The 17,845-nt window shown below is 37.9% G+C and overlaps 1 protein-coding gene across 1 annotated transcript in view; it reads right to left on the bottom strand.

Annotated features, from left to right (window-relative positions):
* Positions 1–17,845, bottom strand: part of LOC118687349 (ras and Rab interactor 3-like) — a 153,121-nt gene that overhangs the window by 76,108 nt on the left and 59,168 nt on the right. Inside the window, 6 exon segments of the mRNA XM_036384275.2 lie at positions 106–171; positions 784–896; positions 2,900–3,014; positions 4,464–4,630; positions 13,161–13,305; positions 15,203–15,372. Coding sequence (XP_036240168.1) covers positions 106–171; positions 784–896; positions 2,900–3,014; positions 4,464–4,630; positions 13,161–13,305; positions 15,203–15,372 — 776 coding nt within the window.

Here is a 17,845-nt window from a genome sequence, read left to right as displayed (position 1 = left end):
CTAGAAGAAATCAATGCTAAGTATTTCTATTTTATCCTTCTGTAACATGTAAATACCTAACAAGTATTTTCAAATTGAAATACTTGTAGATACTCTAATACTTACAGTTAGTGCCACTGATCCTAGCAAAAGTGCAACTGAATAAACCAATCCTTTGCTGTTAATTTTAACCTGTGGAAATCAGAAAATACTTTTAAAATGCTGACCATATAACTGTGCTTTGGAGATCAAAAATCAATTTACTGATTTAAAGTCCACCTTCTGCTTTGAACAGTGCCTTACATATTTTAAACTATGCAAATCCGTAACAGATGTATCCTAATGAAGAATGGGGAGATTAAGGAATCAAACCAAATGTAAAGTAATCCCATCTCCATTAAAAAAAGAAGTGAGCATTTATAACAGATTTTATGTAAAAAATCCTCAGAAGAGAGAGATATGCTGTAATTTGGTCTTAGGTACAAAAATGTTGAGGTACATGGAGACAGGTTTACTGGAAGTTGTGCAGCAAGAAAATGATAGAGCCATGAACCATCCACGGGAACAGTTTTCTGCTCCACAGTGTATGTACTCCAGTTGACAAACTGGAAATTAACAGCAGCTTGTTGAAGACAAATTGCTTTCTTAACAGGGTTGCTTAGCCAAGAAATAACAGCTTATTTTAGCAACTAATAACATGATCAACAGGTTGGTTTTAAATTTATTCTATTTGCATGCTTTCCTTTTAGGATTTTTTAAAAATAGAATAAAAGTGCAAATGAAAGATTTGCCAAGTATACATACAGTTGATCCATAATCGATCGCCATGGTCTGCAAACCCCATGGAACACCTAGTCCCACCAGAATGTCAAAGACATTGCTCCCTACTGTATTGGATACTGCCATGTCACCAAGGCCTGCAGAGAAATAAAAACAAAAAACAGCTCTTTGATAAAATCAAAATTCATGGCCATTACTATGTGCACTGGAGGAAACTAAAGGGGAATGATCCACTTTGATCCAATCCCCCTTGAACTGGTCAGAGTATCTGAGGTAGGGAGACAATTTCCCTAACATTGGCCTGACTTCTGAAAAAGTGTGCAAAAATTGCACTTCTGAAAAAAGTGTGCAAAAATTGCTCACTCCAACTACACCTTCCTTGTGTCTTGCAAAGCCTTTAGAGGGTGAGTGGTAGCCATGCAGCACCCGAGGTCTATGCCAAAGTCTTGTTCTAGGTAGTCTGCAGCCACAGGGAATCTGAAGATTAAGTACTGGATTTACTATGTGGATATGTGACCTTCATCTCATGAGAATGAAAAGAGATCCTGGAAATAACCAACCAGTTGATAGTCAAAGATATTAGGCACTTCTGTGGGGCTTAATCAGTAATAATTTCACTTAAAGAACAGTAAAATACTACAGGAAAGGAAAAGAAAGGTAAATGGTGGTAAGGTACCTAAGTATTATTCAAAATCTACTTCTAATGCCCACCACTGGCTGGCATCTCATTCTGCATCAGTGTCAGTGGATACAAGGAAGGCAAAATTCTTTCTGTCCCTGCTAACTTCCCTTAGACCTGGCCTAAGTATTGAATCACTTCCATTAAGTGAATACTGGAAAGGAAGCAACTGAAAAGGAACTCTGACATAAATGGGACATGTCCCAAATATAGTTTCAGAGTAAACAGAGTGCAGACAGACAGTACCATACCATAAATACATGATCTGTAAGGTAATGCTTTGGATCTCATGATGGTAGTGTCCATCTATACCTGTCTCCATTCTGTCAGTGAACAACTCCTTGAATTCAAGCAGTGCAAAGTCCCTGTCTTTAAGGGCATTGGGCCCCTTTTTGTCAATCTAGTGCTTACCTTAATTTTCAGAGCAAACAATCTTTGCAGTATTTTTGTCTAGTATAACAGAAGAACTAATCTAAAGACGCAGTCTGTTAATTTTAAAATGTAACATTTTCCTTGTTCTTGAAAAAACCTGTTCACTTAAATTAATACACATGCAAAATTAATTTAGTAGGAAGGTGGTTCCATAATAATTCTGAAGACTTTGTTGTACTATTTTTGTGAGAATATTCTGCACACAACAAATAATGCAACATGGAAAATTATTTACTTTAAATATATAACACTTTTCAAACAAGCAACATTTAACAGCACTACTCCTATCTCAAATTACAAAGGTGGGGCTTTTGAGTACTTAATTTATCATTGAAAAGCCCTTGTTGTTTGCTCAATGATGTGTGCTGGAGATATCATTATCTGATAAAATAAGGCTATGGGAATTGAAATGCTGGAAAAGAATAAAATTAGGTCTTTTCTTATTCTACTGCTATACAGATGATCACACTGTCAGTTCTAATGTTTTTCAACAACATTAGAACAACACAGGAAGGGATGCTGCTACCAGCATTGTAGAAAAAGGAAACATGATGAAACTCAAACAAAATTAAAGATAAATGAGAAAGCCTTTAACAATTTGAAATGGACAGCTGAGGAGAATGCAGATGTCAGTAATCCAAAACTCTTTCCAGTGCAGCTATTCATACGTTCCAGTGGGAAAGAGGTCTGCATTTGGATGAGAACTCTGCCTGGAGCAACAACGCTTCTGCCAGATCCTCTCAAAGCACTTCACTTCCTTGGATTTGAGAGGTCTTCTAGAAATCAGTACAAGTTTTACATGGAGAAGTGCTGGTCAGTGCTGCTTCTTCAAAGTAGTTTTTAATAGCTGATATTCTAGCAAAAGGTAGTTTTTTGGTTCACAATAATTAGCAAACTGTTTTGGCTTTTAATGAGGTTCTCAAACAGTAAAAATTAAAATGAAATTATAAAATTGCATTGACAATTTGCGTATGGAGGAAACAATCTTACATATGTAAGATTGCACTTATGCTTCAGCAGACACAGTACCTTGTCTTGCTACTATTAAGCTGGCCATGCAGTCTGGGACACTTGTTCCTGCAGCCAGAAAAGTAATGCCCATGATCACATCTGGTATCCCAAGGGTGTATCCAATCACAGTCACCTGAACAAGGAGGAAGGAAGATTAACTTATCATATTTGGAAAATCTCCTCATTCCAATGAGAAGAGTATGCCAGTTTGGCATACTCTTTAACTTTGATTTCTGGTGTGGACTCTAATAGGAATAGACTCAGAATACTTAGCCATTTCTGCAAATTAAATACTTGTGGAATAACCAGCCTAAAACCAACCCTGTGCAAAGGAAAAGTAATTTGGGTCTTATTATTCAACATTCTGAGGACAAAAAAAATCTCCATTTCCTGTTGTATTAACATGACATACTGCTGTTTTAAGGAGATACAGTAAAATCTGTGGGTTTGGGGTTTTTTTTTGATTTCCACAAATGGCAGGATTCTCACTGGTTCTATTCTCAAAAGGACTGCAACCAATATTATATTGTAATATAGTGGTAGAGATATAAAGAACTTTTATAACCTAACACATGAAGAAGGAACTATTTTCTTGTGTGACTTCTCATATAATCCTGAAGTGAGCACGTCTGGTTATACTGTCTCCTGATATTCCAGATGCAGCTTGAAAAGAGCTTAAGGAATCACTGAAGATTGCAGCAGAGCTCTTAGAAAAGACAGGAAACTGTATTTAGCTGGAACATCCAAAGAGGGCTGAAAAAACATCAAGAAAAGGCAGCTGAAAAGGAACCAGGCTTGTGAGAGAGAAGACTGACCCAGGGACAGACAGCTGTTTCCCTGCTGAGACTGCTAAGGATGGAAGTCTTCTAGGCTGTGTGTTGTTTTCTTGAAATAGTTTGCCAGTCTACTACATGAGGAAAATTGGACCCTACACCAAAGAAAAGGTGTATTTCAGGAACTCCACTGACAAGCCTTATCTTCAGGGGCAAGCAGAGGCCCAGGAATAGAAGTCAGCATGACTCTCTTGCTGAGAGTGGTAACAAGGTACTGTAGCCCAGCTGCCTCTGAAAGCAGTATGGGCTGCAGCCTTAATGAGCACCTCTCTCAGTTGTGAAGGGAATATCTATATATGGAACCAAGGTACAAAGTATTATATGTCCTTTGGAAGGTCATATGATACAAATGCGTGGCTTTGGCTGGCAAATTAATATCTTAGACACAGTCTATGTTAGAGGGTTGTTTTACGATGCAAAAATTATATAGAAAGTTGCAAAAAGTATACAGAAAACACAATCTTTCATGAGAGGAAACATAAAGTGGTTTTCAAATGCCTGACAGGCATTTGAGGAAAATAGAGATGTTCTCCACTACCTTCCTGTACTGTATTATGCCCTATACAGTAAAGGCCCAATTATTTCTGCAGAATAAAAGGCAGCAAAAATCTAAAATTATAATAATTATTGTATGAGCTGAAGAGACTGCACTGCAATTACATGCCTTTCTTGGACAAATGCACAGAAGGCTTTTACATACTTTGAGATGCACATTTCACTCAGTATGAAGTCCTGCTACATACACTTACCATCCACACCATGAAGTAGGAGAACAAGGCAATCCAGAGAGTGGACAAGACAAATGTCAGCATAAAGCACCTCTCCCAGCGTGGTTTGCTGCAGTTTGGAATTGTAGTAAACAGCACAAATATCAACGGCCATGTCAAAAGCCATTTAATTTTGTTCATTTTTCCCTCTGCAGGACAAAGGAAAGAAACAGTTGAGCTTTCCCATTACTATCCCAAGCTCAATAACACCTCTTTCAGCAGAGCAGATGATCCCAGAAGGATGTTTACAATTGTGCATGTCAGCTCATTTTCCAGGGTACCTTTAAACTATACTTGGCCTTGTCACTTTCAGCCAAGTTCTGCATGCTCGTCTAGAATCTTCTTATAGTTAAGTCTGCCAAGATCTATGAAAATCCATGGGAGAATTAAAATTATTTAAAATCATAGCTGATATTAAAAGCAAAATTAAGTCAAGCGTGTTGCTCTTTTAAATGTATTACTACCAATCCAGAATTTAACAAAAACCCCAACAACAAAACCAACCAACAAAAACAGCCCACCCTCTCACCTTAATAGAAATATTGAAGTCCAAGTGGTAAAAATAACTTGCACATTCTGTGTAGCAACAGAAAACAGAAGCACAAGACCCAGCCTATGAACATGGCAATTTTTTTCCATGCCTTATTGTTCTATACTTGGGCAGAAGTTTAAATAAACCAATACTTAGAAGATCTCGATTTGTTAAGTCTCTCTATCTGCATACAACACCATCTTGAAATGTAAAAGAAAACTTCTGGAAAAAGAAACAAGGGAGTGACCTCCCTTGGACAGCTCCCCAAAATCAGCTGGTGAGAAATACCCAAGAACTGTCATCACTGAAGACTGGTACACACCTTGTCATTTGTTAAAAATTTACAGTATTGCAAATATAATCCTCAGTACACAAAACAAAACTGTTTTATAACTGGGCCATAAGTAAATGGGGCACTATTCATAGAGTTCATGAGGCATCCTTCAAGCAGGATGACAAATTTGTCTCTCAGGATAAGTGAGAGTATCACAATCAACATCGTGGCCATTTTGGCTTGGGCTTTCTTTACATTGTTTTTCCATCCAAGTAGGGGTTTCCATCGCTGACTCATGATGCTATGTTTGAGATCTACTAAAATATGCTGTTTTGCATAAAATCATTGATCACATTGAAAGAAATGATCAGGTACATCTTCCAGCAAAGTTACTTAGCTACATTGTAAAGAACAGTTATTAACCAGCTCCTATCAATTTCACCAGTACTTTTCTTTCAGCAAAGACTCTGGGATTTAAGATGTGTTTAACAGGAATTTTTGTTAGTGATTTTAACTGGATTGATTTCAGCTGTCTCAACCAATGTGCACCAGGATGCAATGAAATTTAATATTTAACATTTAAAAATTAATAATACTTTTATCATTTATGAGGCTACTTATTAGTCCAATTGAACTTGTTGAGCCCAAACATCTTTATTATTTTTGTATATATTCTAGAACTGTATTTTCTTGCTTGAGTTATGAAACAGTTTTCTAACTTGAGATTTTCTTGTGAATTTTGAGATGTCATCAACTCACCAGGAAATCTTAGACTAAGCTTTGCTCTTTAGTCCCATTTATAGCTTGGGGCTGTGGAACTTCTAATGCATAAAACTACTGAAGTGTGTCAGGGTCATTTCTAATTCTAGACTTTTACATATCACTGAGGATTTATTACAAATTTTACAGGGAAGACCTTTTTCTCTCTGCTTATGTATACTTCTGCACAGATGTTTTTTAAAACGGTTATCTTTTACCTGTTCTGTCCAGGAAATGACACTTCTTGGCTCACTTCTCTCTTTAATTGTTAACAAGGCTGTAAATATTCTACAAAATATCCTATGGTAGTAGTTTATACCTGCTCCTGCCTAATTTGTTACAGTTTGGATTACTTAAAGACTACTGGATAGTTAATTTTTACTCTGTGTACTGAAGTTGCTAACCTTGGTTCATAGTCCAACAAGTCAGCATGGCCTAGGCCAGTAACATCCTCAGCACATAATCCCATACACAGGGTCAGTGGATGACTGATTGAAAAAATTGTGGATCCGGTTCTGACCTGTGTGGGTGTAATTGGACTGACTTTGGTGCTGCTACACATAGGCAGTGCCATTTCTCTTTTCAGTAACATAAATAAAAGAAACAGAACTGCCTTAAGAACAAATAGAGCCTCTGCTGGGGAATACATCTTGTCTGGGATCCTGAATTACTCAAACAAATGCTTAACTGAGAATGCATAGTGCCTTACCACTGGCACAGCTATGTTTGTTCATTTCCAAGAAAACCTAATTACTAGTGGAGGAGGGCTTGCCTTTCCATTATCTTTGCTGAGTTTGAATGGATGTGTGTCAGATTAAAATTCCTGGCTCTATTAGTGGTGATGTTTTCCCCACACAACGTCTTGAGTTGAAACTGCTTAGCTAGATGGTTTGTGGGAGTGATATTTGCATTCATTACATGGCAACAGGCTTGAGACTCTGGGGAAGAGCAGTGTGTAATTCTGGGGTTTGTTGGGTTAACAAGAGAAGCCCAGTGGCCATTTGCAGTTAGCCTGGAATACTTTGGAACCACCATGGTCAAAGCAGCTTACTTGACACATTATGCATTGGCTTCTCTTGTGCGTTTTGGTTTTCTAGCTTTTATAAACTTTTATATAAGCCTTAAGTATATATGGCCTTGGTTTTACCTCAGGCCTTTTCATTCAGCTCCTACTGTTCTGGGTCATGGAACTTTCATGGCACATAGGACTAAAGAAGTCTACTCTTATGCTGTAACTTGGCAGTGTTTTAAGACTTTCAAGTACATTTAGCAGCAACCTCAATGAAGTGAGACTTTATTTTTTCAGGAAATGATGACTTTATTCACTTCACCTGGCTTAGATGAATGCACAATCAATACACAGCTAGAAGATGCAAAGTATTTTTTTTTAGTTCTTTTGAAAGTACTTTTGCTGTTCTGTTGTTTTGGTTTTGACCACCCACTCTAAAATAATTAAAAATATTGAATGATAAAGATTTTACAGTGAAGTATGCTTATAGCTCATGACAAATGGTTTTCCAACTGTTGAGTAGCTCCCTAGTACATCTGCAAGGAAGAAAATGATCATTCGCATTTAGGCCATTATTCAATACCAGCTGTTCTGTCCCATCACAAGACCCCAGCACAGTTGTTTTAACAGTGGTACCACCCACTCCTGTGAGCCCTAGGTTTAAAGGTTCCTGCAGCAACCCACACAACTGAGGAAAAGTGTATTTTGCACCTCTCTCCCCTCTCCAATAATGAAAGAATATTACAGAATATTATTACAGAAAGCTACACTGGTCTACATACTGTTCACAACACTCTGCTGTAAAACAAGAAGATGAGGGGTTTTTTGCAAGGACTTGTTTTCACTACTTCATACACCCATTTTTTTCTGTTTCCACAGATATTTGGAAGTCAAGCATGCCAAGTATTTCAGAGACAACAAGGTATCATTACAAAAGAGCTTGATTACAGTGTTTCTGAAAATGAAGTGGCAGCCCTACAACAAGGAGCTCTGCTAACTTTCAACACATTCCTGGGCCAGTCGTCTTTCCAGATGTTATGCTCACAATAATTACTTTCACACACAGATAGTGTGTCCTGGTGAACAAAGCCAGCAACACATATTACAGCACTGTGAAGAAACAAGTATTTCCTTAAGCAGCTAGAGAAAGCACTTCCTACAGAAAAAAATAGAGTCCTATTTGCAACACTCTCAGACAGCTGAGAGGAGCTCAATATAAAAGTGTGAAATGACATTTGTGTTTACCTTTAGATCAGAAGCGTAATCTTGAAGTAAATGCACTGACTGACCCCACTTAGTGTTTTTTGGTTTGCAATTTTAGTCTGCAACATGGAGCAGCCTTGAATCACACCAGTAGAACCAGAGGGATAAAATCAAAATTGTTCCAAGTAATAATGGCCATTTTATCCACAGGACCAAGCTAGAACTAGTCTGAAACAGAACTTCCAAAGGCACATAGTGCAGGCAGCCCACATGTCCTAGTAAATAAGCTGCAGTGAAAACACTTTTTCAAGTTTAAACAGAGTGGAGTCTGTAACTACACCATCAGGAATCACATCTAAGTTATTGTAGCTAGTTAAATTTGACAGCTTTTCCACCTAGTTTTCCCTTTAAAAGCATGTCAGCGAAGCACAGATCTCAGCTCCAAACATTACTTACTTCAGAACATGCCTAAACCTTCCCAAGTGAAAGAAGCATCTCTTTACACAAAGCAATGACTGATCCAAAAAATTGTACCATCTCTGAAAGTCATGAATCTAACTGGCACACAGGAGCTTCATAACAGTACGTTTGTGAATTCGTATAAATCTCTTAAAATCACTTGAAAACTGGGAAAGGTATTCTCTGATTGGAATGAGAAAGGCTTCCTGAAGTTTCCTACTGATTGCTGTTTTTCCAGGGACTTTTTGTTGATGGTAAACTTATAGTAAAAACAAGGCACATCCAGGTTCACCTAAGAATACTGCTGCAAACTTTTCTCATGCTTCATTTAATTTTTAATTTTTTTAATTCCTTTTTTATCTTTTTAAATCTATCATTTTTCATTTGAGAAGGACCAAAACTCAACCAACCAAACAAAAAAACTCAACATGTTTTTTCTCCAATTAAAAATGATTTTCCAAACACCTGTGCCCTTGGTTCTAATTAAGCTTTGTATTTACAAAGATGAATTTACATCCACATATTATTATCAATAGCAAGTCAATTCTCAACCCAAAAATGTGTAAAAGTAACACATATGCCTCTACACTAGGAACTTGGTAATAACCCAGACAGCAAGTAAACTTCTGTTAGAAAATGCTGTTCATCAGAGTTCAGACTGACTGGAAAACTTCAATATAACTAAATTAGACAATCTGAAAACTTAATTAGCTTCTAGTCATGTCCAGTATCCAAAACACAACGGAGAAATACAAATTTTTCTCCCAAGTATGGTACACAATACAGAAAAAAAAAAGAAGCAGATACAACAAAGTAGATCTGGTGTGAATTTTCCAACAGGACTATTTTCCACAAAAAAAAAATCTGTTGCAAAATAATAAAAAAATTGTTAGAAAATGGCTTTCAATTTTTCATTAGAAAAATTAACACAGCAGCTGACTCCCCACCATCTTGGAAATTTGTTATTGATTTCAGCTCTGCAAATTAACCTATAAATTGTGGAGGCAAGAGATTCTCTGTATGAACACAGTAGAAAAAGGCCATGTAGTGTGTAAAACAGTATCCAAAGAGGCTTCCAAGTGGGCAGCAGACATAATAAAATATTTTTATTGCAGTTCTCTTGCAACAGACCTTTGGAAACTTTTTCTTCCTTTGGAAAATACCAAGGTTTTACTTTTCATCCTCATCCAAAACAGACTATTTTTCAACCTACTGATACTCTTCTTGGAAGTTTCATTTTCCAGAATACAAGTTCCAAATTCCAGACTGTGAAATCCGTCCAAAACAGCTCAGATTTCTATTTTCAGCCTGTGCCTTTACCACGCTTTGAATATTTGGATTTATGCCAATAATCTTCTCTTAAATACACATTTTTGGTACAGAGAAAACTGGTCTACAAAAAAGAATTTGCTCCAGTACACAGAAACAAGCTTTACTCTCAGAGTTACCATAGGTTTACACAAGACAACATTCAACAAAAGTAAGATGTAACTGAACAGAGGTACTCGCCCTATCTTGTTAGACTTGGTTGGATTTTGGCCAAGTTTTAACCTCGCTGTCCAACAAAGAGCTACAGCCTCCTGAGTGTTCAAGTGAGGTGCACTGGGTTTGCCTTGTCCCCTGTGTTTCCAATTAAGGAAGACATCAAGTGAAGTGAGTAGGAGCCAGGGTCAAAGTAAGTAAAAGGTTCTTCACAAAATCATGAAGCTCCTTCCCAAAGGATATTGTGGGTGTTAAACGTTTGCAAAGATTCAGTGACAATTAGACATTAACATTAGGTTAATGAAGAAGAAACACACTAAGAACTTTTAGATGAAAATTTTACATCCACACCAAGAAGTTCCTTGGGGTGAAAACCACTGAACAATAACTTGTTCTGTCTCTCTCTCCCCCCTAGACTTCTTCATAAAATCATGGCTGGAGTCAGAATATTGAGATAAATGTCTGTTTTGACCAAGTAAAAACATTTTATATGTTTTCAGTAGATACTGCTTTTTTGCTTCTATACTACATGTTATCTTTGCATTTTGGATCCAAACAAAAATGGATAGGATTCCTAATCTCCTTTATTGCCATCTCATTTTAGCTCAAGGAATTATTATTCCTGTTTTAGCTAACACCATCATGACTTATATAAAGCATCCATGCTCCAGTTCTGTAAGAGAAGTAGTTCCTCATTCCTGCGAAATGATCAGGAGCTGAGATCACAGAGTATTTTAAAGGGTGCTGAACATGTGACAATGGAAGGGATTTAAGCATCCATTAAGAGCTGCACAGAAGTGCTTTTCTGAGTCTGGGCTCTAAAAGACCACTGAGCTATGCAAGGGCTTTAACACACCATTTTGTTGTCAACATATGCTTGCCCAGTTTTGTCCTATTTTATTCTGATCTGTGGGGTGTGTTTTTAAAGTTTAAGACCTGTTTTCAAACAACTGTAGTCACATTGTAAAGCTTCAAATGAGCCTTTCTCCTGGGAGATAATCATCAACATCTAAAGGTTAGGTCAAGAAAGAAATTCCTCTTCTGAAGATAATGTGTTTTTCCCACAAAGAAACCAAAGGCAAAGGCTGTTTGAATGATATCATATGCAGTTTCCATAAAAACCTGTATGTTGCCTCCTTTTTCAGGATGGGCCTGAACAACATCCACACCCAGGAGTGAATCTCTCTGGATGTTTGACAAGGGGGATATATGCTGGAATAGTCTGAGGCTGTTTTCAAGTAACAACTGTATTCTCTCTTTCTGCTTGCTAAAGCCCTACGCTTATTGCAGAGCACTCCTGTGGACACAGGATAAAAAAGGAACAAAACGTAAAAGACGCATTTTGAGATGACAAATAATAATTTGTCATCAGATGAAACTAATCCAGAGATGAAACTCTGGACTTCACTTATTTCTGTTTCAGAAAAAAAACTTATTCTTGAAAAGAATCTAGAATACACAATTTGAAGAAAGTAAAATCCCAAATTCAGCTAAAGAACGTGACTACAAAACAGCACAAAAAAAGGGGTTGGGCCAACTCACAGCCATTGCAGTTGCAGCTCCTAAAATACAAGAGTGGATTTTTTTACCTAGGACACCCCAACCAATTGAATTGAAAAGTCATATTGAAAACTGAAAGTCTATTCTTCAGAGAACACTTTCCAGTACTGAAAAAATACATGAACTTCTGATCTTTAGAAAATGTATGTGTCTGATTTATTTTCAGTCTGGGAATAAAAGAAGACCAGAGAGGATTCTTGGAAACTCTCTGCAAACTACCTTTTCCCTGAAGCCAGTTTTAAATGTCCAGATTTTTTTAGGCTACTGATTGTGCCACAGTACTTAAACAACAACAGAGCATGATGCTGGGTCCTCACATTTTCACCAAACTCATTCAAGTAGTGCTTTGGAAAGCATAATGAAAGAATTCTCAGTCAGAATATACGAGTTGAGCAATGAGAATCCAACCAATGGATAATCCACCCCAGACAAGAGGAGTGACTATAACTGAAGGTAATGATGAGGATTTTATGCAATCACTTATTCCATTTTATGCAACTCTCTTGAGCTCATGTTGAACTTTTGCTCCATTCAGTATGAATTGAATCACCAGTGGTTCCACTCGGGCCTGTTAAACCTCACTTTATCTTTAAAGACTTTCTCAAAAATGCAGAAAAAAATGCATTTAAAGAGGACCAGTGACATAACTAATAACTCCCTCTTTAGTTCAAAGCATTTTGTCTATTGTGAATGTCACACACTTAAGAAGCTCTTATCTGGAATTTACCTATGTTTTATTCATAAAAAAGCTGCCTGGAAAGTAAGAAGAATTGCATGACTGCACTACCCTAATCAAAACTTCTATCCAAAAACTTGTTAAAAACCATCTCAGTTTACAAGTCTTCTTTGCCAACACAGGCAAGGGTGGTCAAGGTTTGGAACAGAGTGCTCATGGAAGCAGTGGAACCACTGTCTCAGTAACTCGGGTTAGCGGTGGACACAGCAGCATTTTTTACTGTTCATCCAAGAAGCCCCTCTCACTACAGTCACTAGAACAATTTATTATATATTTATACACCATGGTGCATCTGGCTTAGCAATTTCCAGCAAGTCATTATTAACTGCTGACTTGAAAATTATTTGGAGTAATTTTGAAGTACTCATCAGGTCATTCTGACATGTTTCAGTGTAAACTTCCCTTTCCTGTTTTTTCTTCACCTCTGGCAAATCAGCACTTCTACCATGGCTGTCCATAATGACTGGAAAACACTTTCCAAAGATCTGCTTTTAATCACCCAGCCTCCAGGCCAGTTTTATTGTCAGCAAATCCATCCTTCAGAAAGTCAAACCAGTCCCTTTCCTCCTCTCTCCCCACATATGTTGTCTTTCTTACATCCCAGCATTTGGCATTTTAATTATCTTCTTTTTCAGGACTATAAACATCTAGAAAGTAAGCCTTACCTGGCACTGAAAATGGAGTTAGACTGTCCTGTTCATTCTCCTCCTCTTGGTTCCCCACAGGGATGTTTCCATTTTCGATATTCTCCTGTCTCCTGTTCTGAAGTGCTTTGCTGGAGCCATTGGCAGATTGGATTAACCGCTGGCGCTGCAGTGTCAAAACACAAAACTGCCACAGGTCAGAAAATATTTACTTGGTGACATCTGAGTTTTGCTCTCTGTCCAGCCCCAGTCACATGAGCCATGAAGTTTCTCCTCAAAGCTTTCCTTTCAGTCAACAACAAACTTGTCAGTGGCCTACCTATCTTCAGCAGGCATCAGGCTTCACCAGGTTAACCATCCACTTCAAAATTACTGGCAGGAATCTTCCAAGCCATGATGGAGAATGTTGTAACATTTGTTGTTCCATCCATGTTTGAACCAATGTGGTATTCTAAAGCACTTCTCACTCAACAGTTCCCACTCATACCAGCAATAGCACCATAATTAAATGGTAACACTCAAGACACCTCTGCACAATTAGCGTTGGCTTGAATGACTCATTATCCAGGAGCTCTCCTTCTCATATCCAACTCTTCTCCCTCCTTCTCAACTCCACTTACTGAGGTAATTTTTCCTATTTTTAATTTCAAAAGAAGACTAATCCTCGTTGCCTTTGTCTGAGTACATAAAGCACATAATTGGCCCTGCAGACATGTACAAGAACTGCTGCAGCTCCAACACACAGTAAAACAATTACAAGGATAGGTTTTAAACATGACTATATATACCCACTCATGCACTGGAGAATGTTAGATGCAACAGTAAGTTCTTACTTTTATGAAAATAATATTATTTTAATTCACTAGATGAGGTAATGCAGGGTTGAAAAGTGTTCTCTTTTCCTGACAAAGTAGCAAATTTCTAAAACGTGCTCTGAAATGCCTTGAAAAATAAAGTAACTGCACAACATGCAAACAAATTTCTGAAAGCAGTATCAACGTACTCTAGTGAAAAATAGAGAAAAATCCTATCTGAATACTTTGCAAAACTTGTGAATATCTAAGTGAGAATACATAAGACCATGCATCCAAAATGCTCAAGTTTAGAGAATGCTTTTTGCAGATGTTTAAAGGGCCAAGTATCAGCTTTCTACCCACACAGCAATTAAGAATTTTTCTCTGATCAATGAATTGACTTCAAGGATTACAAAGTCAACTACTGCCATGTGCCCTGTCTGATCTTCTACTCCTGACCATAACACCTTTCACTATTTTACCATCAAACAGGATTTTTGTTACAAATATAGTAATGGTGCTTTCTTTTATTGTGGAATTCATAAGGCTTGCCAGAGTAAATACCTCTCATATTTGATATTGTGGGAGCAAACTATTAAATCCTGCCTTCATAAAACCCAAGGTAGGTAGGCCAAAGATTTCACCCCTGGTGCTTCAGCAAGTTCAGAACAGCCACACTTGCCAAGTCCTGCCACTTCAGCTGCAGGGTATGGAAGAAGCAATATACACACTCATGGCAATGTATCGAGTAAGAGAGAACTGAAACTGTCCAGGGCAAATTCCCTTCATGAAAATATTATGGTCCATTTTTTTTTTTGAGTTGGGGAGTACAGTGAATACTAAAGAGGTAGGTAAATCTCTGAAGGGATCCTGAAGTGTTAATAATACAAGAGCAGTTTCTACGATTTTTGGCTGCCTTGTCCATTATTATCCTTTTTTAACCTAACCACTTTTGTAATAATCAAAGCAAATTCTTCTGCTATAAATAAAACCTTAATGTGCACATATGCATGCACACACTGATGAAAACATCTTATGTCAGGGAAATAAGATAGTCCCTCCTTTTTGACTGCCCTCCCATTAAAACAGGCAACATCACCAGCTGGGAATCAATCTTCAAATATGTTCTCATATAGCTTCTTGAGAAAGACATAGTTCTATCCCAACCATAGGAACATGGAAGAATCTGAATTCCAGGGTCACTATGAGCACAGCTCTTTGGTAACCCCCCTGCCTCATGGTCATTTTCTGTTTTCCTAATGAACGTACCTCGTTAATGATGAGCCGGCTCGCCATCCGCATTCTGGTGCGCGGTCCAAACTTATTTGTGATCATAATCCGTAATCCAGCTTCAGGGAACCGGTATTTGGGAGGACTGGAGCAGATTATCTCATCCACCATCACAACACTGTTTTTGCCATACTGCTGTATCCCTTTCACTAACGATCACAATGGACAGAGTTAGCAGTGGAACTGACCCTACCACGCATCCCACCATCCAGAGTCGGGTCTTTTCAGACTCAGGTGGGGGAAACATTTATCTGAATGCCAGAATTTATGAGTGGCTTTCTTTTGATATTTCTGCAGCCTGGTGAATCTCCTCATCAGTTGTGTGCTTTCTTAAGATCACATGCTGGAAAAGGATTTCACTCTACTAAGGCAGCCTCCAAGCCACTGTCAGATTAGTGGGAGCAGTTTTCCCCCAGCTGTTTGTGCTGTACCAGTTTGATCTGCTTACGTCCCACTAGAGTTTTGTACCCTTTCTCTAGAAGTGTTTGCACTGTGGCAGTGTAGACAGCACTCCTGAAACCTCTAAAGCTGCTCCATTGGATCAAGGTGCTGCACATGCAGAAGGCTCTAATGCCTCTCTCACTCCTTCTGGAAATCTTCACTTCACCTTCACAGATTACTACCAGTATCTCTCACGAGAAAAAATTGAAATTATGACAAAGATCGTCAAGAACAAATCTACAGTTCTAACTAACAAAGTAAGCCTTCATTAATATAAAGGAACCCATACCAAGATCACAAAGTTAAAAAAATTCTACCATGTTAAGAACACATAGAGACAAAATTTTATTGGGAATCAACACAAGTACAGGCAAGGACTTTAGGAGCTCACCAACAAACCAATATTCTCACAAATGCTACAGACTACACATATCAAGCAGAGCAAGGCTCAGCAGACAGGAGACATACCCATGTGGTGTTAGAAAGCAGGGCAGAAAATAGATACATAACTATAATAAATATTATTACATATAATAGTATGTACAGAAAAAAATTCTTTGCTGCTTGTTTTCTGCTTTGCTTCGCTTGGCCTCCCCCTCTCCCTCCCCTTTTGTATTGTTACTTACATTAGGAAGAGGAGGAGAATTTAGGAGGTAGAAGTGAAAGATAATTAGTGCATGGTTCCAGTCAGGAAGCAAAGGAAATCTAAGAAAACATTCAAACTCAAACAATGGAATTAAACGGACCTGTTCTAAACACACAGAAGCCTATATTGTTACTCTTTTGCATTGTTACAGTGTTGAAATATTTTTGTTTTCCAGGAAGACTGGATCCATGCATGCATCTAAGTCACATCATGCAAAAAAAGGCTTTGCTGTCTTAAGCATCTTCTAGCATAGTTGCAATTGAAGGAATACTTTCTCCATAATTATTCAACAAGAAAAACCAGCAAGCCTGTAAATCACCAATAAATATCTGTAACTTTCACCCTCTTGTTTCACTAAAATGGCTTCAGTGAGTACACTGGGATCACCTGAAGTGTCATAAATATAAGATCTCTGGTTTCACAAAGAAATGTGTCCTACTCAAAGAATCCACTCTGGAGTCTGTCTTGCAGCTTAACATCTCTCATACAGAATAAAACTAGTAGCAATTTTACATTTGCTAAATGTAAAGGAGCAATTATTCTCCTCTATCCCAACATCTACACCAAATTAACCTTGCTGAATGCTGTGGCTGATGATGCAAATAAGGAGCACATCCACTCCAGTGACTCTTGGAGTGTAGCAGCTTTTCTGTGAAGGAACACTCAGCCAGACAGGTTTCCTAGCAATCAGTCCTTACAGAACAGGACTCAACCACATAAACTTAACATTTGCTTTAGCTAAAGAAAAATGAATGTTTGACAGCAATGCTGGTAAAGACAGAAAGGCCTGATATTAACAGTCTCATCAGATTAACTGTTCCCAAGTGAGTTCCTCCAGAGAATTAACCAAAATGCTTCATCTTACAGTGACATTAAAAACATGGGAGCACTGAAGTTACTCAAACAGTTTCTTAGAGCCCTATGAAGACAGTGAGCAAACACTAAGCTTTGATAAAAGTATCATAATTAAAAACTCAGTGCTACTGTAGAATGTCTCATACGAAATATATATTTAAGTACTGCAGCTATTCTGACTTGCCGTGGCACATTGCTCTTATGTTCATTATTTTCAGTTTGACTCCCTATGCCTGTAAAAAACAACATACCTTAGCCCCTATAGTATGGACTCCACCAAAAGTTGTTTTAAGAAATGTGAGAAGAAAAGCCTTTTGTACTTCTCCTTTGTGATAATCCTTAAGAAAAAACTCTACTGAGAACAGCTTTTCTTTCCAACAAACTTACTGCTCACCACCAAAGGTTCAGCACCAACAGCTCTGTCAAAATCAACAGAAAGCTTCTTGATGACTTTAGCTCTGAAAGCCAGTCCCTCAGAAACCTGCTTTTGTCCAAATTTCTGGTTTCAGGCAGGGGTCAAACCATGCCACCTGGTGGAAATTTGGGTCAACACAATAAAAGTCAATGGTAATACACATTTGAACTTTGAAAACTGGAGCAGCGTTCACAAAGTACATCTAGTTTGTCTTCACCTGTGTGTGCAGAACTCACCCTTGAAATTAAATTTTTCTTATGGTGAA

Source organism: Molothrus ater, chromosome 6, assembly GCF_012460135.2.
Source record: "Molothrus ater isolate BHLD 08-10-18 breed brown headed cowbird chromosome 6, BPBGC_Mater_1.1, whole genome shotgun sequence".
NCBI classification, from domain to species: Eukaryota; Metazoa; Chordata; class Aves; order Passeriformes; family Icteridae; genus Molothrus; species Molothrus ater.
This window is presented reverse-complemented; position numbering and strand designations above follow the sequence as displayed.